General features: G+C 44.1%; 1 protein-coding gene across 1 annotated transcript in view; it reads left to right on the top strand.

Moving 5' to 3' along the window:
* Nucleotides 1-22,588, top strand: part of pde4ca (phosphodiesterase 4C, cAMP-specific a) — a 139,306-nt gene extending 116,718 nt beyond the window's left edge. The window contains exons 5-16 of the mRNA XM_079529567.1: nucleotides 1,583-1,656; nucleotides 3,104-3,156; nucleotides 3,728-3,840; nucleotides 11,415-11,508; nucleotides 12,921-13,093; nucleotides 14,352-14,450; nucleotides 15,622-15,786; nucleotides 16,110-16,209; nucleotides 18,955-19,109; nucleotides 19,724-19,846; nucleotides 20,720-20,902; nucleotides 21,940-22,588. Coding sequence (XP_079385693.1) covers nucleotides 1,583-1,656; nucleotides 3,104-3,156; nucleotides 3,728-3,840; nucleotides 11,415-11,508; nucleotides 12,921-13,093; nucleotides 14,352-14,450; nucleotides 15,622-15,786; nucleotides 16,110-16,209; nucleotides 18,955-19,109; nucleotides 19,724-19,846; nucleotides 20,720-20,902; nucleotides 21,940-22,551 — 1,944 coding nt within the window. The 3' untranslated portion in view covers nucleotides 22,552-22,588. The remainder of the gene's footprint in view (nucleotides 1-1,582; nucleotides 1,657-3,103; nucleotides 3,157-3,727; nucleotides 3,841-11,414; nucleotides 11,509-12,920; nucleotides 13,094-14,351; nucleotides 14,451-15,621; nucleotides 15,787-16,109; nucleotides 16,210-18,954; nucleotides 19,110-19,723; nucleotides 19,847-20,719; nucleotides 20,903-21,939) is intronic.
* Nucleotides 22,589-25,129: the final 2,541 nt, after the last annotated feature.

Below are 25,129 nucleotides of genomic sequence, written 5' to 3'. Positions count from 1 at the left end.
ATACCGTAGACATTCCACTGTTAGGTACAGTGTGATTCTTCAGTGTGAGTCTTATACGTATGATTCATGTTTATTTTCTTCTTGCTCACTGTAAGCACCCGCTCTGGATTAAGAGCGTCTGCTAAATGCCTAAATTGTAAATTGTGATCTGAATGAAAGAACAAGCTCCTCTCGTATGAAAAATGTTTCACTCAAACAGCTCAATACAGCTGTGATTTAAATGGCAGGTCTTAGGGTTATTGCAGCAGGAAAAAAGTCCCCCCACTCTCGTTTAATCACTCTTTCGTATAATCATGCCAAGACAAAATACCATAGAGCAAATAATGTGATCTTTTGGACCCAGAAAGTACTCCCGTTTTACAATCTATCCATCTATGACGGGTGACTGCAATGAACTATGTCAAAGTCGTATACGATTTGTCACACATGTTACCGCAGTGAAATTTGTTGAACCGTCTCTTGGAGCGGTGAGCTGCAGCCGTGCCGCGCTCGGGAATCATTTGATTAGTTGATTTGACCCCCCCCCAATCCAACCCATTGATGCCGAGTGCCAAGCAGGGAGGCATTGGGTCCCATTTTTTTTACAGTCTTTGGTATGACCCGGCCGGGGATCGAACCTCCGACCTCCCAGTCTCAAGGTCTTAGAGTATATATGAATAGAGACGGCACCCGGAGAAAACCCTGAGGCCAAATGGACATAGTGGCCGAATTTGGTATTGCAGCGTGGGCCCAAACACATGAACGTGCTGGTCTGTTGACTATCATTGTGCACGTTCACGATGACACGTGAACGCTGTTTCATACGTGAACGCACGTGAACGCGTGCAATGACAGTCAACGGCAGCGCGTTCATGTGTTTGGGCCCAATCCATCCCAGAATGCACTCTGTTCCTACCCGGAAGGAGGAGTGAAATCGCCTCATGCGCTTTAGAGCAACTTAATGCAAGTGGATGGGAGGAGAACTCGGGTGCCGTCTCTATTCATATATACTCTAAGCTCAGGGTGGACACTCTAACCACAAGGCCACTGTCTGGTACTGTGACAGAAGAACTTTAAAACTAACATTAGTCTGAACCACCGCACCACTACCTCTCTGATGCTATTGAGCAGTCTTGATTTAATGGTTACAAATACCCCCGGGCGTTCGTGGTGTTAACCAGCTTCTTTAATATTATTGTATTGTTAAAAAAAGGTCAATTGCCTTCTGTCTGTTAGCAAAGTACTGCATTTGAAGGCCCCTAGTATAAAAGATACTGGTTCTGTTCAAGAATTTATTTCCACAAAATAATAGAAAATGCTCGATTAGTGGGCTCGATAATAAGCCTCGATCGATGCTCGTTATCAATTAAAAATAAATCAACGACCCTATTAAACACTGAACAACACTCGCTACATCAATATAGTACAGTACTACCGTACTATGTACAGCAAAACATCCAGAGTGGCTCACTTTGTTTCATTCTAAAAGTGTTTTAAAAATTGATCCGTACAGAGGGGTTCCATTTTTAGAACACTTTGCATTTTTGCTGTGTGTGCGCTGTTCCACTAGTAAATCCCTGGTGTATTTCATGAACCTGTGCAGGTCCTTGCCAGCCTGAGGACAGTGAGGAGTAATTTCGCTGTGATCACCGGCCAGCAGGATCGCACAGCCAGCAAGTATGTTCATTATTAGCCCATTCAGGACGGGAACGTGTTTTTTAAGCATTATGTTATACTTTAGCTATTGAAAAATAGCAGATCTACAAGCTCGTAGCGCGGCACCGAGTGCCGCGCTACGAGCTTGTAGATCTGCTATTTTTTTTAAATCGTGAAAATGTGTGCAAATCTTTGAATATATATTCTTTCACAGTGAATGTTTTTTTTTAACTCATATCTTTGCTTCTGGGAGGTCCCTGGAACAACATATCTTCACATGGGCGTCCGCGGCCAAATACAGATCATTCTGTGGGTCCTTGACATTGAATAGTTTGGAGCACCACCACTGACATAGAAAGCTAGGTTTTTTTTCTCCAGAAAACCTGTCAGGATTTAGAAGACATTTTGTAGAACCAGTACTCGGGTCTAAATAGGTTAGAGGAAATATACACAGCGTGTGCTCAGGCCAATAAAAGCAAGATATCTCTCTCTACTACTCCCAGAATCACAGCCCAAACGTCTTGCTGTTTAATAGGTCTTAGTCTCATGTTTTGACAGTGGTATACAGTGCTTTTCACAAAAGGACTCTCTAACTAGGAAGGGTATGGCCTGGTCAGCCTGCAATGACAGACATGCATAATATCTGGTCATCCCAGCTTAGTAAGATGTTCAAAGTAAAAATATTTAGGACGACCGCTGAGCCGGTTCTACTCTATTGGCTCTGAGACATGGACACTTCCAAAGAAAATATAGAGAAACGATTGGATGGCATTTATGCCTACACCCGCCTTCTAATGAGAGCGCAAAATCTGTCTTGGACAAGCCACCCATCCACTTATCTAATATACGGGACTCCTCATGCATAGAAGGAAGCATGAGGTCAGTCAGGTTGGCAGAGGAAGTGTAGCGCCCAGGATTAGATTATATTAGATTATTGACACTGGGTGGAAAAAATGGGTTGCAAAAATCGTGGGATAAAAAAATAATAAAAAAGAAAAACGGTAACCACAAAATATTTGTAGTCATTTTAAAACTTCAAATGATGCATGCCTGAAGAAGGCCGAAAGGCCGAAACGTTGCTACGACTCTTATCAAAATAAACCTCTTGAACCAGCAAGTGGCGGTGTGCGGGTCTCTCCTCCTACTTTAAAACTTCAAATGAGACATTCTGCACAATGAGTACGTTCTACTTTTGGCACTTTAAGTACATCTCGATGTCAATACTTTTGTACTTTTAATCAAGCACAATTTGAACACCGGACTTTTACTTGTAACGGAGTAGTTCTACATTTTATATTTATACTTTTACTTGAGTGAAAACTTAAGTACTTTTTCCACCACTGGTCATTTTGAAAGTATAGCTCTCTCAAGTAAAAAAAACAAAAGTGTGGTGGGGGCACCCCTGATATTCTATTCTACTGTATATACTTACAGTATATACTTCTTTTATATACTTTTCTCTTCACAGAACGCGGACCTCCGGCAGCAACCCACCGTCCATGTGCAAGACCAGCCTGGCAGGTCAGTGTGCTGGCGTTGGGTCGACCCGGAATGTGTTTTGGGCGGGGCCTCGATGGCGTCGTAATGGCTGATTTTACACTTGCTGAAAATAGCCGATCTACAAGCTCGCAACGCGTTGCGCTGCGACGCGTTGTGAGCTTGTAGATCGGCTATTTTCGTCAGTTGACGAAATCAACACTGGGCGGCATCCCAGTGTTGATTTCGTCGGCTAAAACTGGACTAAACCAACTGTAGATTTAGTCGACTAAAATTGTATGATATTTAGTCAACTAAAACTAAACTAACACTAAAACATTACTATTATGTGACTAAAGCTAAAATTAAAGCTATTCAAAAGACTAAAACAAAAAATCTAAATTTGCTGTTGTGTGTGTGCGCGCGCGCGCGCGTGTGTGTGTGTGTGTGTGTGTGTGTGTGTGTGTGTGTGTGTGTGTGTGTGTGTGTGTGTGTGTGTGTGTGTGTGTGTGTGTGTGTGTGTGTGTGTGTGTGTGTGTGTGTGTGTGTGTGTGTGTGTGTGTGTGTGTGTGTGTGTGTGTGTGTGTGTGTGTGTGCGCGCGCGCGTGCGCGACAGAAGAGCCTCACCAGCAGCTGGCCGTGGAGACCCTGGACGAGCTGGACTGGTGTCTGGAGCAGCTGGAGACCCTCAAGACACGGCACTCTGTCAGCGAGATGGCATCCAACAAGGTACTGCACTAGGCCCACTGAGAATCACTGTCCATTTTCACAGCGCCTTTTTTTATTTTAGTTTTATAGTATTTTGAATAGTTTTCTTTCTTTTTTTTAATGTTTTAAACCACGATAAAAAATAAATAATAATAATAATAATAATAATTGCAAAACGTTTTTTTCACACAGTATCAAATATGAAATTAAATTAAATTAAATTAAATTAAATTAAATTAAATTAAATTAAATTAAATTAAATTAAATTAAATTAAATTAAATTAAATTAAATTAAATTAAATTAAATTAAATTAAATTAAATTAAATTAAATTAAATTAAATTAAATTAAATTAAATTAAATTAAATTAAATTAAATTAAATTAAATTAAAGTATTACTATATTTACCCAGGGTATCTGGGCTAAGCTCAAGAACTTGTTTCCAGCCAGGCCCCGTAGTGGTTCAATGCCTTGTTCAAGGGCACTTCAGCGGTGGTAATTTGAACGTGTCGGACCGCTGATTCGAACTGGCGACCTTCCGGTATCAAGACCGTTCCGCAATCCGTTCGGCCACCGCTGCCACTATATCTAATGTAATCCTGCATGTTGCTATACACTTCCACTGCCATGCTTCCTTCTATGCATGAGGAGTCCAAGCTGCTTCTTTTCACCTGACAGGGGGGAGATTCCCCGGCCGGACGTATGTATGTAGCACGTGGAAGGAACACGTTCTTCCGACCAGTTCCTTTCCCCTCCATCCGGCGCCCCAACTGGCAAGGGGAAGGTAGTTTAGACACCAGGATTACTGCATGTTTTTTGTGAGGTATACCTACCCTATAGGGGACACGGGGAGAACATGTAAACTCCACACAGAAAGGCCCTTTCGACAACCCCACCTCCTCGGGTATGGGCACTGATGGAGGAGAGAACACGCCCCCTAGCACCCACAGCGTCCCCAGCGGGAATCGAACCCAGGACCTTCTAGCTGTGAGGCGACAATCACTACCGACTGTGCCTCCGTGCCCCCTAGCACATTTAAACTTTCGACGTGTTTTCATTGTTGTTGTTGTCATCGTGTCAGGATTGAACATTGTGGGTTCAGCGATAGCGATCGTTTTGGCACAAAAAAAAGGAATCGCAGCAAATAAACCTAACCAAAACGAACACATGCAGCCAGGGCCAGGCTCACGACAACAAGGCCCCCTGCACACCACACTGTACACGTGCTGGGCTTTTTGTGTGATTCAGCCCCCCTAGGGTATTAGTCATGTACATATGTATTGCCACATTTAGCACAAGTTAAACACATGAACCATGTTCTCGGAATAATACACCAATATTCGGCCATATAATACACCAAGTATGCTGCAAACATTTTGTCAAAAATAGCAGACGTACGAGTTCAGTGTGCCCTAGCGAAGTGTAGATTTTGTTTTGTAAATAGATTTAGGGCTCCATTTTCGTCACCACTAAACCCCTTATCCCTAAACTTCTTTGCCTTTTCTTTTTTTTTTTTACTATTTTGAAAAACATTTTTGAATAGTTCAATAGTGCCCATACCCGAGGCGGGGTTGGCGAAAGGGCCCTTCCGTGTGGAGTGTGTGGACTCCTCATACATTGAAGGAAGCATGAGGTCAGTCCGTTGCTCTCCCCAGGTTGGCGGAGTGAGTGTAGCGCCCAGGATTACATTCGATAATTGACAGGTTCAGTAACAATGAACGAGCTCAGAATGAAAATATGCATTCAATTACACTTCAGCAATAGTCATAATTTCATAATTTCATTTAATGAAATTGACTTTTCTTTTCAAGAGTTGTTGGTCAGCAATTTTTCAATTAGGCGACAATCATTTCCGTCCCCAACCTGAATCCGGATGCTTCACTATAATACAAAGAACCCCATCCTGGAAATATATGAATGGGAATCCCTTCTTGTCCCTCAGAGATGCTTCGGAGAGAAAAAAATCTCACTCCATGAATGAACGGGATGATTCCATGCGTGTGAATTAAGACACACATGTGTCCCCTCCCCCCCTGTGTGAATGAGGTAACAAGCAGAGGATGAAACAGCACCCCCCCCCCCCCCCCCCACCCTCCTCTCTGCTCCGCCCATTCTTCTTTCCTACATCCATCCATCCATCCACTGCCTTTTGCCCGCTACGTACCGAGGACGTGGAACTCTCTTCCCCTGCATATCAGAACATGGCAACCTCCGTTGATGACTTTTAAGAGGCGGCTATAAAAAACCCATTTCTATGACCTTAATTGCTTTGAACTGATTTTTTTAACTGATTCTCTTGTAACCTTATCTTTACATTTACTTTAATTTCAACGAATTCTACTGACCAGATTTGAAGCTATTACTTTTGTTTTTTTTACCTTTTTTTTTGCATTCATGTGAATTCCTTTTTTTTACTTGCATGTAAAGCACTTTGAACTACACTTGTGTCTGAAAGGTGCTCTATAAATAAAGATTATTATTATTATTCTATTATCCATCCATCCATCCATGCGCGGCTCCCAGTTTCCCCTCAGCCCATGCTGCTGTGCCTCTCGTGTGGTGATTCCGTGGTTAGACCGCCCACACCACGGTGCATACACGTGCTGCTTCCACCACAACACAACACATAACATGACACACCCACTACTCCTCTCATAGGCTCATATGCTTTCCTCCGCCGCCGCCACCACCACAGCAGCACATATAACGGGGTACGCTTCGGTGTGTATACCTTATTCCTTCCCACGCACGTACGATACATGCTCCTCTCGCACACGCGGCGCACACGTGGCGCGGTGCGGCGGGCAGAGAGATAGAGAGAGAGAGAGAGACAGACAGTTTTCGATCGTTGCAACTATAAAGTTCCCGTCAGACAATTAAGTGAGCAAGCTCTCCGTCAGCTGGGGTGGAGGGGGGAAGAATTATTATCCACGCTGACACTCGGGAACAAAAGACTGAGCGTTTATTTCTGCATCGCTGATGATGGCCCCCTGTCGAATTGCTTAACATCTTGGTAAATCTCCACTGAGTCTCTTTGAAAGAGGGAAAGTGACCGGCGGTTTTTGCACGCCTATCACGTTGAATTAGCCGCAGTCGAGGAAAAGAAGGAGCTTTTGTTTAACGGGGAGGGCTTGTTCTCGGGTGTTATTATGTAGCGATTCGCGAGTTTTTAACAAGCTCTTGCGACGCACAAGATCAAAGCTTTTGTCTTGTTGTTTTGCTGTTGGCATCTGTGACCGACTAGTCACTACCCAGGGCAAGGAAGGACACAAGACAGGGCAGCTTCCTTAAGTTGACCTTTTTATTCCTCCATGTGCAAGGAATAACACAACATATGACACTTTACACAGGAAAGGAGATAGCTCTCCACTGTCCGGACAGACGCTCTCTCCCTGAGTGTTTGTGGAGATGACTGATTTATCCTGTTGTGCCTTGATCAAGTCCATGCACAACAGGTGCGCAGCCACACCCAGCTCTGAGTCCAGTTCTAGTTTGACTCAGGCCAGGTGTGACTGCTTAAATCAGTCATCCTCCCTCTCACAGCATCTAGTGCCGTTTGCACGACACGTCCATTCTGCACGCACGGACACACGGTTCTTTTTTTATTACATTTCAAACTCGCATGTGCCTATACTTTCATTATCGCCAGAGAGTCATATTATAGCAGTTGCCCTGGGTTATTCATTATAGATTCTACAAAATGTCTGAAAAACCTCATGTTTCTATATGTCAGTGGTGCTCAAACAATTTCACGTCCAGGACCCCAAAGATTTTATGCAAATTGCCCTGCCGGACTCCCCATCTGAAAATACGGTATGTTGTTCAAGGGGACCCCCCCCCCCCCATCCCCGCCAGAAGCGGAGATATGAGTTAAAAAACATTCGCTGTGAAATAATATACATTCAAAGACACATTTTCACGATTTCCCCCCCCAAAAAATAGCAGATCTACAAGCTCGTAGAGCTTGTAGATCTGCTATTTTTTCCAACAGCTAAAGTTTAAAACACAGGGTCTTAAAATGGGTTGATTCATCTTAATCCACTCATCACCATCGCTACAAGTTCAAGGTCTTTATTAATATCCCGGGGGGGCAATTTGGTTTATCCATGATGTGAACGTTATCGTGATGATGATGGTCATCCGTTCATTCATGTTCCCACAGTCTTGCAGCACATGATGTGCTATTTTTATATTTGGTCTCCATGAATGAACCTTGCCCCCAGCCGCGCTCCTCCCCATTCATTCAAGTAGCTTTTTTCCCCCCTGCTCAATATTCTCTCCTTCAAACTTGGTGCACATGGTGCATCGGCCGACCCCCTGCCTCCCAGACCCGCCCTCCGCCCCTCCCATCCGCACGTCCCCCGGCCAATGGCAGGCTCGCTAGCACCGCTCGGCTATCTGCTGCAGCAGCCGTCCGGTTGGCTGGCTATTTTTAGGCGCAACCCTGTCAAGGAGGCGGAGACTTCGAGGAGCACTCTCTGTTTACACACACACAGACATACATACACATGAAAACGGGCAGCGAAGAGAAAAGAGAGTGAATGAGAGAGATAGAAAGGGGAGAAGCGAGTGAATGAATGGAGCGGCTGGCATGATTGACTGATCCATCCGCCTGGCATCCCTCCTCCTCCTCGCATCCTCGGATCCTCTCATCCTCCACCTCTCGTCCACCTCTCATCCACTTTCCACCACCGACCCTGAAGCGCTCGTCCGTCCGTCCGTCCGTCCGTCCGTCCGTCCGTCCGTCCGCTCAGCCTCACATCCATGTCTCAAGCTTCCAGAGTTTGATGCACTTTGCAGAGTGGGACTTGTCTTGTTTTACAAGTGGACTTGGACTTGGGAGGTGTTCATTCATGTAGCACACAGTGCCCCCCACTATACTACTGCCTGCTCTCCTTTCAACAAGGACCCACCAGCAGCACCGGAGGAGGAGGAGGAGAAGACCTCAAACGCTCATTCCCTTCTTTTTTTTTTTTCCTTCTCTCCATTTTATTTTTTTATTTTTATTTTTCCTCTGGCATGCTTGACTTTGCGCTGAAATGCCAGAAGTGAATTACTCGTATTCTGTGTCGCGGATTGCCATTCAGGTAAGATAATAAAGAGAGATGAGCTGAACTGCATAGAGACGGGTGTTAGAGGGGTTGGATGAGTACCGCCTGTTGCTTGTTCTACTGTGAATGAAGACACACACACACACACACACACACACACACACACACACACACACACACACACACACACACACACACACACACACACACACACACACACACACATGTTCAGTGAACACACTCAAGAGTTACACCGGGATACATGAACACTGAGGGTGTTGCACTGCGTGTGTGTGTGTGTGTGTGTGTGTGTGTGTGTGTGTGTGTGTGTGTGTGTGTGTGTGTGTGTGTGTGTGTGTGTGTGTGTGTGTGTGTGTGTGTGTGTGTGTGTGTGCGTGTGCGTGCGCGCGTGTGTGTTTAAGAGAAAGAGAGTTTTGCATATGTGAGAAAGAAAATGTGGGAGAAAGTGTGTATTTGTGTATGTGTGGCGGGTACCATCATGTGTGTGAGTATGTACAGTATGCGTGTATTTATTTGCTTAAATTTTCACGCACGCACGTCGCACGCACGCACGCACGCACACATACATACATGCATACATGCGATGCAGTATATGTTTGGGTGCAACAAATCAGTCATGCATTCCTCTGTGCACAAGTGTCCATTCATATGCATTCACCAGGTTTATGTGTATACGTGCACACTCATACCGTATACGTGCAGACACGAGCATGCATGCATACGGCCGCACGCACGCACGCACGCACGCACGCACGCACGCACATTGAAGTATGTCTATGTATAGCATCTCTGTGTAGATGCGTGGGTGGGTATGTCTTCTCCATGGCAGACTATCTTGTTTGTATTTTACAGTATAGCTGTATATGGATCTGGGCTCCTCCTTCATATGCTGATTATGTAATCCATGTGGTGCTGTGTGAGAGCCTTCCTATAGGCTACTAGTGAGCTTCCACTGTGGTGCTCAGCACATTCCCACACTGATGATACTGTAATGCTCTAGAACACAGGGGTCCTGCATGCATGCGGCACAGACAGTGCAATGCATAGTAGATTCCAGTGTTTGATTCTAGTTTTAGTCATAGTCTCTTGAATAGTTTTCATTTAGTTTTAGTCACATTTTAGAATTCACCCGGAATGTCTTAGTGTTAGTCTAGTTTTAGTCGACTACAGTTAATGTAGTCGAACTAAATGTATTTTGGCGGGCCTTGATGCAGTCGCAATGACCGTTTTTTTTTTCTCCACTTGCTGAAAATAGCCGATCTACAAGCACAACACTGGTAGATTTTAGTGGTGGAAAAAGTACTTTTTTACTTAAAAGCAATATGTCAAAATTGCGTCGCGTTGCGACGCATTGTGAGCTTGTAGATCGGCTATTTTCAAATGGCCGAAATGTATAGGGTTGAAGTGGTTAATGTATGTTTTCTAATCAAAATTAAAATCGCCAAAGTAACTAGTAACTAAAGTTTTCAAATAATTGTAGTGAAGTAAAAGTAAAAAAAATTGCCTCTGAGATGTAGTGGAGTAGAAGTAAAAGTATTGGAAATTGGAAATACTCAAGTAAAGTACAAATACCTCAAAATTGTACTTAAGTACAGTACTTTTCGGTGGTTAGGTGACCACCGAACTACAACATGACGTCACGAGCCGCGGTGAAGAGCAAACCACCGCCACCGCTCCAGCCCTTCTCTCTGTTTTTACTCACCACCACTCAACGTTATTTCAGCTCCGGTGGTCACCTCACCACCGGAGCGGTGGTCACCTCACCACCGAAAATCCAGACTATGAATAGGCCTTTATATCATGGTTTTATACCACATTATGGCTCGAATGCCTGACAGAGAGGCCATGGTTTAATTCCCAGCCCGGCCCGCGGACTATGTTTTTCTGTATGTCACTCCCTATACTCTCTCTCTCTCTCTCGCAAACATCTACGAGCTCACATGTTGTGAGCTCGTAGATCAGCTATTGTTGCTCTTCTTCGGGACAACAAAGTATATACACTGTCACTGTAAGTGTATAGGTTTGTGGTTAACATCTTGTAGAATATAGTATACAACAGTGTGTCTCCATATCGTGGGAGTTTGGTGTTCCATAATATCTCCCCAACGTTTGCATTAGGGGTTCATGGGTGTTTTTCCACATGAAGGAAATTGTCCCTGGCTCTCCCTCCCTGCTGCATATTATTACATTTTCTTTTTTGGTGGCTTTCGCCTTTATTTTACATTTTTTATGGAGGGACAGACAGTATAGGCTGACAGGAAATGGGGAGAGAGATGGGGGGGAAGACATGCAGTAAAGGCCGTCGGGATCGGGAGTCGAACCCGCGGCACACTGCCAGACTGGATTACCAGCCAAGGTGCCTGGACCACTGAGCCATGGCCCAGGCCCTGCTGCATATTATTATGTAGTGCTGTGACGACCCCTGCATTGAACAACAAGTGAGTTGTCTACGTTATAATACATGATGTGTGTGTGTGTGTGTGTGTGTGTGTGTGTGTGTGTGTGTATGTGTGTCCGTGCACAGTTCAAGAGGATGCTGAACAGAGAGCTCAGCCAGCTGTCAGAGACCAGCCGCTCCGGCAACCAGGTGTCCGAGTACATCTCTGGCACCTTCCTTGGTAACGTATATATATATATATACACTTACATCTTTAACTTTAACTTAACCATTTAGACCTGAGGACGATTCTACAAATGTCTTCTAAATGTTTCTATGTCAGTCGTTCTCAAACTATTTCATGTCAAGGACCCCCAAAAACAAAAATATAATGTAAATATATGTAATATATGTACATAAATATGTAAATGACCAGCTCAGTGGCCTTGTGGTTAGAGTGTCCGCCCTGAAACTGGGAGGTTGGGGGTTCGATCCCCGGCCGTTCATACCAAAGACTGTAAAAATGGGACCCAATGCCTCCCTGCTTGACACTCAGCATCAATGGGTTGGATTGGGTGTCAAATCTACTAATCAAATGATTCCCGAGCGCGGCGCACGCTGCGGTTCACCGCTCCAAGAGATGGGTCAAATGCGGAGAACAAATTTCACTGCGGTAACGTGTGTGACAAAAAACGTATGACTTTGACTTTGACTAATATATGCCCGTCAGTGAAAACATGTTTTTCCAGTGACCTCCCAGAAGCAAAGATTTGAGTTAAAAACACCCGTCTGTAAAACAACTGCCCTCTCCAGACCATAAATGCAGCATTTACTACGGTGAAAGAAATGCTAAATGCCACTCTCCTTTCCATGCCATGACCGGAAGGCAGCGTTCAGGAGAATTCCTTTTTTTCCCGAAGTCTCCTGAACTTGAACGCAGGCATTTTGCGCTGAATACATTTGTTTAGAAATCCATGTCGTTACACCTGCATCTCCACTAGCTAAAGAGTGCTGGGTCGTGCTGGCCCCGAAAATAGCTTGTAGATCTGCTTGTAGATGTCCATCCTCTTAAGGGATGGACACTCTGCACGTGCCTGAAACAGATGCATGTATACATTACTGTGTACTAATACAGCAAAACAGAATCTGATTCCTATATAGACCAGTCTAGGATCTTATTGTGATCATATAGAAAGATCAGGAGGAGGAATTTGCTTAGATCTAAGATAAGTGCTCATTGGTTGGAAATGAGTGTCATTAAGGCTTCACTCACACCTTCACATCTATCATACAACATTGTTGCATGCTAGATGTTAACAAAGGGTAAGTGTCATCAATCAATCAATCAATCAACCTTTATTTATATAGCACATTTTCACAACCGAGTCATGGCCGCCCCAATGCATTTCCAATGGAAGTCACATGGTTTGACACAACATTTTTGTTGTACGGCTTTCGGCTGTGTTTCGACTGCCCCCCTCCCCCTCATACAACACAAATGTTGTGTCAAACCATGTGACTCCCATTGGAAATGAATTGCGAGCTTGCATCAGTCAACAAGTCTCATGCATCAGCTATACAACAATCTGTTGTGCAGGTGTGAGTGAAGCCTTACACTGTGCCCGTGTGTGTCTGTGTGTTTCTGTGCTACAGAGAAGCAGCATGACATGGACATCATGTCTCCACCCACCAAGGAGAAGGACAAGAAGAAGCGGCCGATGTCCCAAATCAGTGGGGTGAAGAAGGCCACCCACGGCCCCAGCCTCGCCTCCTCCACCATCCCTCGCTTCGGGGTGAGCTCCAGCAAGGAGGGGCTCCTGGCTAAGGTAGGCTACAAGCAGAGCCATCTAATAGAAGAGTTACGACATTGAGGGGGCAGAAACCGAGCGCTCGAGTGCTGTTCAATGCAGCCTGGAGAGGGACAAGCTGGAGTTTGAAATGCATTGTTTTCAACGAGGGCGGCTCAAATAAGAGCTATTTTAAGCTTTAAAGTATTGTACAGTAACAACTAAAGTCTCTGTAATGTTTATGTTGTACGATTACTACAAAACAATCTACAATAAAGGGATTTAAGATCATTAAAGCTGGGCTGTTGCCTGCAGGGTCCAATGCATTTCTGCCAACTTCCGGTCCAGGACTTATTTCCCTATTTGTTGTCCCCATTCTCAATAGAAGTCTATGTAGGAGAGCCGCCATTAGACTGGCCCCATGAAGTGAACAGAGTCTGCGTAACTCTGTCTTACTCTATGGCTCTGGATACAGTAGAGAGTGCCCATTTAAGAATAAGACACTTGTTACTGATTAGCAACAGCCGCCAACATGTCTCCAACATGCATTTTAAAACTGTCCTGATGTGGTGGGGGTGCTGTGTATGCAATTGATTGCAACCCTCATCCCAGCTACTCTCCTCCCACATATTTGACTCATTATAACATTATAACATGTCCAACCCCCCCCCCCCCCCCCCCCCCCCCCTCGTCTCCAAAGACGAAATGCAAAATAGGGAGATAGCACCAAATCAGTTGGCCTGTTGTGAGACGTGTGCATAAAAATCCAAATATGATGAGAAAGCCTGAATTATTATTATTATTATTGTTTTAACTGAGCAAATTAACATCAGGCACCAATGTTTCTTAACCCGTTTTGGGCGGGAACCCCTTTTGGTGTTTTATGTTATAATTTAGCTATTGAAAAATAGCAGATGTACAAGCTCATAGCGTGGGGCGCTATGAGCTTGTAGGTCTGCTATTTTTGAAAAAAATGTGGCACAAATCTTTGAATATATATCTTTCAGAGTGAACGTTTTGAACTGAAATCTTTGCTTCTTGGAGGGTTCCTGGAACATGTTTTCAGATGGTGGTCGATGGCCAATTACATATAGTTTCTGGGGTCCTTGACATGAAATATGGAGCACCACTGACAGAAAAATGTCAGGATTTAGAAGACATGTTTTAAATTTCGACGTCAGGCCTAAATGGGTTAATGAAATTGCTACGGAACCCTTCATATACAAATCTCTGCTACTGTACAGTACTGTATGTCTGACGAAAGAAATTATAGCAATGCCTCTCGTTCTGGCGTTAGGAGTTGGAAGACATCGACCGGTGGGGCTTGGACATTTTCAAGGTGTCCGAATATTCCGGGAACCGCCCACTTACAGTCACCATGTACACCATCTTCCAGGTACACCAATCAATGAATGAATGAATGGATGGATGGATGGATGGATGGATGGATGGATTAGTGAAGGATGAGGCAATCAATTAATCAATCAATTCTGGCAGTGTTGATTTCGTCGACTAAAACTAAGATGAAAAATGTTCGTCGACTACCTTTTTCCACTGACGAAAACTAAGCTATGATGACTAAAACTAAGACTAAATAGACTAAATAAAAACTAGACTCAAATGTTAGGGAGGGACTAGTGGACAAGAGATCCAGTATAAGTCATTTTTGCACTTGGTTGCATGCTGAAAATAGCCGATCTACACGCTCACGAGCTTGTAGATCGGCTATTTTCAGCAAGTGTAAAATCAGTCATTACGACGGCATCAAGGCCCGCCAAAACACATTTGATTCGACTAAATTGACTGTAGATTTAGTCGAGTAAAATCGCATGACATTTAGTCGACGGAAACTAGACTAACTAAATGAAGTTTTATTCCAGAGACTGACTAAACCAAAATAGAAATTTGCTGCCAAAAACAACACTGGTTTCTGGCAATCAATTGAATTAAATTGTTCTATATTTTTTTTACCTCGGCTGACCCTGTCGGTGCCGCGTGCGTGCGTGCGTGCGTGCGTGCGTGCGTGCGTGCGTGCGTGCATGCGTTTCTGTGCCTCTCTCTCAAGTGGTGGAAAGTAACTAAGTACTTTTACTTAAGTACTGTACTTAAGTACAATTTTGAGTTATCTGTACTTTACTTGAGTATTTCCAATTTCCAGTACTTTTACTTCTACTTCACTACATCTCAGAGCCAAAATTCGTACTTTTACTCCACTACAATTAGTTGAAAACTTTAGTTACTTTGGAGATTTAGATTTTGATTAGAAAACATACATTAACCACTTCAACCCTATACATTTTGGCCATTTGAAAATATTGAGAGCTTGTAGATCGGCTATTTTCAATAGATTTTCTACACATTTTGAACTTGTGAAATGGGTCATTCTGCAATATGAATACTACTACTACTACTACTACTTTTAGTACATTTTGATGCCGATACTTTTGTACTTTTACTCAAGTACATTTTCAATTCCGTACTTTTACTTGTAACGAAGTAGTTCTAAATTGCAGTATTGGTACAATTGAGTACTTTTTCCACCACTGTCTCTCTCTCCTCCGTCTCAGGAGCGAGACTTGCTCAAGTCGTTCAAGATCCCCGCGGACACCTTCATCAACTTCATGATGACGCTAGAGGACCACTACCACTCGGACATCGCCTACCACAACAACATCCATGCAGCGGACGTGGCGCAGTCTACACACGTGCTGCTGGCCACGCCCGCACTGGAGGTACACACACACACACACACACACACACACAGGGCACCCTCACACCACTGGAGGTGCACGCACGCACGCACGCACGCACGCACGCACGCACGCACGCACGCACGCACGCACGCACGCACGCGCACACACACACACACACACACACACACACACAGGGCACCCTCACACCAGCGCCATTTATTTGAGAGAGTTGTTTTCCAGTTGTATTCCAATGGCGGCTCTTCTACATCGACTTCTATTGGCGACGTGTGACAAAGTCCTGGACCGGGAAGTTGGGCAGAATGCACTGGACTCAGTCCTGTGTTGTGTTTGGTTCCTTGCAGGCCGTCTTCACTGATTTAGAGATCCTGGCTGCTCTGTTTGCTAGTGCCATCCATGATGTCGACCATCCTGGCGTCTCCAACCAGTTCCTCATCAACACCAGTAAGTACACTATATAGTAGAGACACAAAAAAGACAAAAGACAAATTCCAATAAATACCCCAAAATCTCGGCCACTCGCTCACTCACACTCGCTCACTCACACTCGCTCACTCACACTCGCTCACTCCAGCATGGAGGTGTTACGGTGAAATTGGTGACCTGCTGAAATATGTGACCATCGTGTAGACAATCGCATTACGTCAGTGTCCGAATCTAAATCGTTGCGGTTTGTTCAGTAGCAGAGTTCAACCTATAGCTGGTATTCAGGCCACGTAAAACATGATCATCAGGTACTAGGGAGATTTCTTTCAAAAGAAGTGTACAGAAAGTGTTAAAATTATGTTTGTATGTGGCCACACCCACCAGTTCATTAAGTATATCTGGTTTTCACCTTAGCACCTCCCACCTGAACTTAAGCCTCGGCCATTGTTGTATGATAATGTTTGAGGGGTTAGGGTTATGATGTCACTAAAATGGTGTTATTTCGATTGGGCCTTTTGACTCGAAGGCTTTCAGCTTCCAGGACGAAACCAAAAATACACAGGGAGGACATATTTGCATATTATAAGTATAACCGCACCTTGGGATCTAGTAGAGTAATGTTAACTCCATAGACACATGCAAATCAGTAATAGAAACCCTTCAGGTTTTCTGGAAAACAAAAAAAGACGAACTCACACAAGACAAACACCTAGCCCCCCTAGCTCAAAAAGGTACAAAGACAGTAAAAACAATACAATGAAGAGAGCAGAAATGAAAGAAAGGGGGAAAAAAGACACCATCAGAGGAGATGACAGCATGTGATACGCTTGTTGGTACCAGTGTTGTTTTCGTCGGCTAAAACTAAGACGAAAAATGTTCGTCGACTACCTTTTTTCACTGACAAAAACGAAATGGAAAATACATGAAAACTAAGCTATGATGACTAAAACTAAGACTAAATACTGACGATTTTGTCAACAAATAAAAACTAGACTAAAATGTTAGGACAAGGGATCCAGTACAAGTCATTTTACTTGGTTGCATGCTGAAAATAGCAGATCTACAAGCTCACAATGCGTCTTGTTGCAACGCGTTGTGGGCTTGTAGATCGGCTATTTTCAGCATCATTATGACGGCATCAAGGCCCGCCAAAATACATTTTGTTTGACCAAATCAACTGTAGATTTAGTCGACTAAAATCTTATGATATTTAGTCGACTAAAACTAGACTCACACTAAAACATTCCAGTCGACTAAAATGTGACTGAAACTAAATTAAAACTATTCAAGAGACTATGACTAAAACTAAAAATCTAAATTTTCTGCCAAAAACCACACTGGTTGGTACAACATATTATTATTATTACAGACTATAGCCTAATCTTAACCCAAACTGCTCTCAAGCACTTGAGGGGCCACCACAGGAGACCGACCACCATATGGGCTGCCATATTTTTAGCCAAGACGTGATCTTTTTTTAATGATTGCATACGGAATTCTCTCCATGCGTATAGCACATTGCCCGGCAATGAAGTATCTAAGCCACTGCCGAATCAGAGGGTTATAGATTCTGATTTACTTTGTAGCAAAATCAAACGTTTGTCTAGCAGTGTTTTATATAGCACATATTTGACTATGCGGAAATAGTTTGATATGCACAATCAAATCAATTGATTTCTATCAAATCCCCATTTGATAGAAAAGTATTCTCTTGGGGGCATGGTGGCACAGTTGGTAGTGCTGTCGCCTCACAGCTAGAAGGTCCTGGGTTCGATTCCCGCTGGGGACGCTGTGGGCGCTGGGGGGCGTGTTCCCTCCTCCGCGTCATCAGTGCCCATACCCGAGGCGGGGGTTGGCGAAAGGGCCTTTCTGTGTGGAGTTTGCATGTTCTCCCCGTGTCCCCTATAGGGTAGGTACCCTCACAAAAAACATGCAGTAATCCTGGTCTCTAAAACTACCTCCGCCTGGCCAGCCGGGGCACCTGATGAAGGGGAAAGGAACTGGTCGGAATAACGTGATCCTTCCACGCGCTACATCCGGCCAGGGAAATTCCACCCTGTCAGGTGTAAAGAAGCAGCTTGGACTCCTCATGCATAGAAGGTTGGCAGAGGAAGTGTAGCGCCCAGGATTACATTAGATAATTGGCACTGGGTGAAAAAACTGGGTTGCAAAATCATGGGATAAAAAATATTTAAAAAAAAATAAAAGTATTCTCTTGGACCCCAACAATGTACCTTGGTGTTAATTTAACTCTGAGACACATCCAAATGTGTTTAAATGTTGTGCACTCTCGGAGTTACAGACCTGTAAAGGATTCCATTTCATTCCATGCAGGGACATGCACACATAGACATCAAAGGGGGCTTCAGCCCCTGCCCTTATACCCGTCTGTAATACAACTTTCCATGCCATACCTGGAAGGCAGCATTCAGGAGAATTCCTTTTTTCCCCGAAGTCTCCTGAACTTGAACACAGTATTTTGCGTTGAACAAATCTGTTTAGAAATCCATGTTGTTACACCTACATCTCCACTAGCTAAAGAGTGCTGGGTTGCGCCCCAAAAATAGCTAATCTGCAAGCTCTCAATGCGTCGCAGCGTGAAGCGTTGTGAGCTTGTAGATCTGCTATTTTCGCTATTTTTGTCCAAAAGCGCCCTCTTACGGGATTTTCAGCCCCTGCCCCTCTATAACACTCTCTGCACGTCCCTGATTCCATGTTGAGATCCTAGTATTTTGCTAATGGTTGGTGGTGTTGTCTCCATAGACTCGGAGCTGGCCCTCATGTACAACGACGCGTCTGTCCTGGAGAACCACCACCTGGCGGTGGGCTTCAAGCTGCTGCAGGAGGACAACTGTGACATCTTCCAGAACCTCAGCAAGAAGCAGAAACAGTCGCTGCGCAAGATGGTCATCGACATGGTAAGATATGAACCAGTGTTGATTCTGACGGCACATTTTGATTTTAGTTTTAGTCGTATAGTCTCTCTCTGAACGGTTTTCATTTTAGTTTTAGTCACATTTTAGTCACGTGGAATGTTTTAGTTTTAGTAATAATCACAAGATTTTAGTCGACTAAATCTAGTTGATTTAGTCGACTAAAATGTATATTGACGGACCTTGATGCCGTCGTAATGGCTGATTTTACACTTGCTGAAAATAGCCGATCTACAAGCTCACAACGTGTCTCAGCGCGACGCGTTGTGAGCTTGTAGATCTGCTATGTTCAGCATGCAACCAAGTGTAAAATGACTTATACTGGATCTATTGTCCACTACTCCCTTCCTAGTGTAGTTTTTATTTGTTGACGAAATTGTCCATATATTTGGTCTTAGTTTTAGTCATCATAGCTTAGTTTTCATTTAGTTTACGTCAGTGAAAAAAAGGTAGTCACTGAACATTTTTTGTCACACTATTAGTCGACAAAATCAGCACTGTTATGAATGCTAAAATGCAATGTTCCACTGAAATCTTCAAACGGGAACCAATAATTCAATGATCTATCTTTGTTTCTGTTCATGTTGTGGTGTCTGCAGGTTCTGGCCACTGACATGTCTAAACACATGAACCTCCTGGCAGACCTGAAGACCATGGTGGAAACCAAGAAGGTCACCAGTCTAGGAGTGCTACTGCTGGACAACTACTCTGACCGCATACAGGTGACCCTTCCTCCCTTCCTTCCTTCCTTCCTTCCTTCCTTCCTTCCTTCCTTCCTTCCCTCTTTACTTCCTTCTCTCATGCAGTCAGTCAGTCAGTCAGTCAGTCAGTCAGTCAGTCACTCACTCACTCACTCACTAGTTCATTCATGTTTTATTCATCGTTATCTGATGTAACAAGTAACAACTGTCCCGATCACTTGATTTTGAGTATCTGCCGATACCGATATTTTTATTAACACTTATGCCATATCACAATAGTACAATATCCAAAATCACAGACAATATCCAGTCTAATATCATGATATGGATATAATATTGATATCAGAGATGTCCCAATCACGTTTTTTTTTGCTCCCGATTCCGATTCCATCTGAATATGATCGGCCCCCGATTTCCGATCACGTGATCGGATCGGGACGATCCAATAGTAACAACAAACATACATAAATCAAGTCAGGTCACTCATATAAATCACTGCCGTTCAAAATGTGTTGATATCAAATTAACTGTAACACAGCACTTACTGACGTTTTTTTTATTTGTCATGTAAATGATATCCATATTCTACTATCAGTGGCGTGCGCAGACATTTAGAGGGGCAGGTGCTCATGTGAAAAAAGGGCACCTTGTGCAGCGCATGGAACCGGCCGGTTGCCTTAATAGTGTGAGATTTTATAGATTCAATCACCATGGTCCACATACTGTACACTGTACAAAAAAGGGGGGGGGGGGGTTGTTGTTTTTCTCCAAAAGGGCACATTGCTGTCCAGAGTGCAAAGGGCAGGCGCTCTAGCACCACCTGGCGTCTATCTGTGCACGCCACTGTCTACTATGTACAAACGTTGTATATTTTGTCGCCCCGCCCCGGCCCAGGTCCTCCAGAACATGGTCCACTGTGCGGACCTGAGCAACCCCACCAAGCCCTTGGAGCTCTATCGGCAGTGGACGGACCGCATCATGGTGGAGTTCTTCACGCAGGGCGACCGGGAGAGAGACAAGGGCATGGAGGTCAGCCCCATGTGTGACAAGCACAACGCCTCCATCGAGAAGAACCAGGTACCAGTGTTGGTTTTTGGCAGCACATTTTGATTTTTCTGTTTTAGTCATAATCTCTTGAATAGTTTTCATTTAGTCACATTTTAGTCACCTGGAATGTCTAGTTTTAGTCGACTAAATATCATAAGATTTTAGTCGACTGAATCTACAGTTGATTTAGTCGACTAAAATGTATTTTGGCGGGCCTTGATGCCGTCGTAATGGCTGATTTTACACTTGCAGAAAATAGCCGATCTACAAGCTCACAACGATCGGCTATTTTCAGCATGCAAACCAACTGTAAACTGACTCATACTGGATCTCTTGTCCACTATAGTCCCTTCATACATTTTAGTCTAGTTTTTATTTGTTGACAAAATTGTCAGTATATTTAGTCTTAGTAGTCATCATCGTAGCTTAGTTTTCATTTAGTTTCCATGTAGTTTTCGTCAGTGGAAAAAGGTAGTCGACGAACAATTTTCGTCTTAGTTTTAGTCGACGAAATCAACACTGCCAGGTACAGTACAGACCCTGCTGAACTCTCGTGTCGTACTGTATGTCACGTTGCCCCGTCCACACTCGCACTCATACTAACTATAAGCCCTGTAACGAAGATTACACTAACAAGCTCCATTTATCACTACAGGTGATTTAATCGACTAAAATGTATTTTGGCGGGCCTTGATGCCGTCGTAATGACTGTTTTTACACTTGCTGAAAATAGCAGATCTACAAGCTCACAACGCATCGCGATGCAACGCGATCTGCTATTTTCAGCATGCAACCAAGTGTAAAATGACTTATACTGGATCTCTTGTCCACTATAGTCCCTTCCTAACATTTTAGTCTAGTTTCTATTTGTTGACGAAATTATCAGTATATGTAGTCTTAGTTTTAGTCATCATAGCTTAGTTTTCATTTAGTTTCCATTTAGTTTTGGAAAAAAGGAAAAAGGTGGAAAAAGGTAGTCGACGAAACATTTTCCGTCTTAGTTTGTACTCGACGAAATCAACACTGGTTGAAAACCATACACTGATATCCTCTCCTGTCCTATATAGGTGGGTTTCATCGACTACATCGTCCACCCGCTGTGGGAGACGTGGGCCGACCTGGTGCACCCCGACGCCCAGGACATCCTGGACACGCTGGAGGACAACCGGGAGTGGTACCACAGCATGATCACACACAGCCCCTCGCCCACCCCGGAGGAGGAGGAGGGCCCGGAGGAGGAGGAGGAGGAGGAGGAGGAGGAGGAGGAGGACGACCGCCGCCTTCCCAGGGGAGCCTCCTCCTCTTTCTCCTCCTCCTCCTCCGCGCTCCGGGGGGGAGGAGAAGAGGGGGGCGGCAGCACCACCGGCGGCGGTAACTCGACGTCTTCCGCGGACAAGTTCCAGTTTGAGCTGACGCTGGAGGAGGAAGGCGAGTCGGACACTGAGAGTAGAGAGGAGGAAAGGTATATTGTCGCCAGGCGGAGCTGCACGGGCCTCTCCTCCGCGCCGCCTGCTAGACTCGTCGAACCCTCCCCGTCTACCACTCCTGCTGTCCCGCTAGCCACGACGGTTGCCTCCGGCTGCGCGGGCAGGACGTTTTCCTTAGACTCGTCGGACAGAGATGTGGCTGGAGAGGACAGAGTAATCGCCGGTGCGCCACAGTTCAAGCTAGGCACATAACACCATGGTGGCTTTTTTTAAAACAAACAAAAAAACGTATGGGGCCTTTCTTTGGCGGGGGTGGGGAGGGGGCGGGGGGGTATTTTTTCTTTATTTTGGTGCCTCGTCCTCCCCTCCCTCACTCCCATCGACCCAGCGCTGGAGCCACACCTCTGAGAGACAAGAGACAGAGCGATAAGACAAGCAGAAGGGAGGGGGAACGCGAGTGGCGGACGCGCGCGGTCGCTCAGGAAGCGTGTGTGCGCGGTCACCTTGCACCGGAGAAGGACAGAATGACAGAGTCATGCTGTACCCTTATAGTTTGCAGTTGAAAAGAACAGGAAACCAAGTTTCTGGCTGGCCTTTTGAAATGGTTGTCTTTCTTTTTAGTCAGACATTCTTTGCTGTGTGGGTAGAGCAAAGACAATAGGAAGTGAAAACAAAACACAACACAAACCAAACACCTTCCATTTTTACCAGCCACCCCCAAGGTCTACCACAAATAAATGAGAGAATTGTCTTCCTCTTTTGGACTACAACAATATGTGTGACTTTTATGAAGAATGTGAGGAATTGATGAGTGGACATACTGTAACAACTTTAGGTCTTTTTTTAAAGACACCATGTCAAACTTACACGGCAACCACAGCGACTAACTACGCTGTGTTGCCAGGCCTTTTTGTCGTCAGTCTGTTAACGATATCATCTTTTATTCAGTTCTGTAAATAGAAGAGTCAAAACGTAATAATATAACAGCAAAGCAAATAAAGCAACAAACAAACCCAGAACGGCGCAGTATAGAGGGACCTTTGGGTGATTTCATGAAGGGGCTGTAGCAAAACATCTTGAGCGAGCGATATACCACCATTAATATTTTTTCAATCTTTTCAACTGGTGCCACATGGCAACCATGGACACCAAGGCAGTATGTTTGGATGGAAAAATAAGACCACAGTGAGTTTTGTTTTGAAGCTTTTATGTGGTTCAAGGCTTGTGTTTTTCACTAATCCTGACCTCAACTCGTATATTTGACAGCAACTAAACAGATCTTGGATCAGTATTGACTAGGAATACAGTAGGAATTCCATCCAGAGCACTCTGTAGTGTAGCATGCCATGCACACATGGCGCCTCCTAGTGTTGACTTCTGGTTATGGACGTGGAGGCAGGAGGACCCTGCCTTGCATGGATGGAAAACACATTCAAAATGTTGTTTCGTAGTAAGGGGGGCTACCCACACACCTGTTACTATATGTTATAATTTGACCACCTCTTTGTTTATTTCTATTTCAGTCTCACTAATGTTTAAGTGTGTATGTGTGTGTGCGTGCGTGTGCGTGCGTGTGCGTATGTATGCATGTATGCATGTATGCATGTATGTGTGTATGTATGTATGTATGTATGTATGTATGTATGTATGTATGTATGTATGTATGTATGTATGTATGTATGTATCCATCCCTGATTGTTTTTGGCACTCATTTCCTCAGTTTGCCTCACATTTAGCACTTTACTGTTTTCGCTCATTGCCACTATATACCCCCGTCAAGCTTTTTAAAAGGCATGAGCCAAAACATGAACATAATTGGAGGCACAAGACTGAGGAATATAGCTTGTCGTTTTGGTGGTGAAGCAACCAGCACATACCTGCCTGTCAATGTGTAGACACTAGACAGTAGAGAGTCCGAGGGAAGCTTATAACTTGTGCTTTTGTCGCATGACGCTGTCGCTCACTTGACTTTTTGGCCAGTGTGACACTGTCCTACGATGAAGTATACTGTTTGAATTAACCCATTTTGGGCGGGAACCCTTTTTGGTGTTTTAAAGCATTATGTTATACCTTAGCTATTGAAAAATAGCAGATCTACAAGCTCATAGCTTGTAGGTCTGCTGGTTTTTGAAAAATCGTGAAAATGTGGCGCAAATTTGGAATATACGTTTTTAACTCAAATCTTTGCTTCGGGGTGGTCCCTGGAACAACATATTTTGAGATGGGCGTCGGAGGCCAATTATATATAATTTTTGGGGTCCTTGACATGAAATATTGAGCACCACTGATACAGAAACATAGGTATTTCAGAAAACTGTCAGAAACTATATTTTTTAATTTCGACGTCGGGCCTAAATGGGTTAAGCTTTACTCTGAGGGACGGTGGAGCAAATATATAAGTGCTACAGTACTACTAGTCTACTACTACAACTTTTATGCCATCCATTCAAATGCATGGCTGTTTGCTGCAGAACATGTTGAACGTGTCATCCACTTACTCAGGTACCACCGTTGCAAATATAGTACAATTTTTGTAATTCAGCACGTTTGTAAAAGTATATATATTGGGAGAATTTCATGAATAGGTTTTAGGAGGAAATTTGACTTAAGAGTCAAATCATTCTAACGGCAGCTTGCTAAAGGCGGGACACTTTGCTGTGCCAGATTTTTTTTTTTTTTTTTACCCCCTCCCCATTTTGACATTGATCAATGTTCTGCTCTCCGCAGGGACATTGTCAATGACAAAAACAAGTGCCAAGCAAGCATGACATAACCCCGTACTGTAATTTCCATTTTGCCACTGGCTATACTTTCCATCAATAACTGACTA

The sequence above is a fragment of the Electrona antarctica genome (assembly GCF_951216825.1).
Source record: "Electrona antarctica genome assembly, chromosome: 19".
Classification (NCBI taxonomy): Eukaryota; Metazoa; Chordata; class Actinopteri; order Myctophiformes; family Myctophidae; genus Electrona; species Electrona antarctica.
The sequence above is the reverse complement of the archived record's forward strand: the minus strand, read 5'-3'. Positions and strand labels throughout refer to the sequence as shown.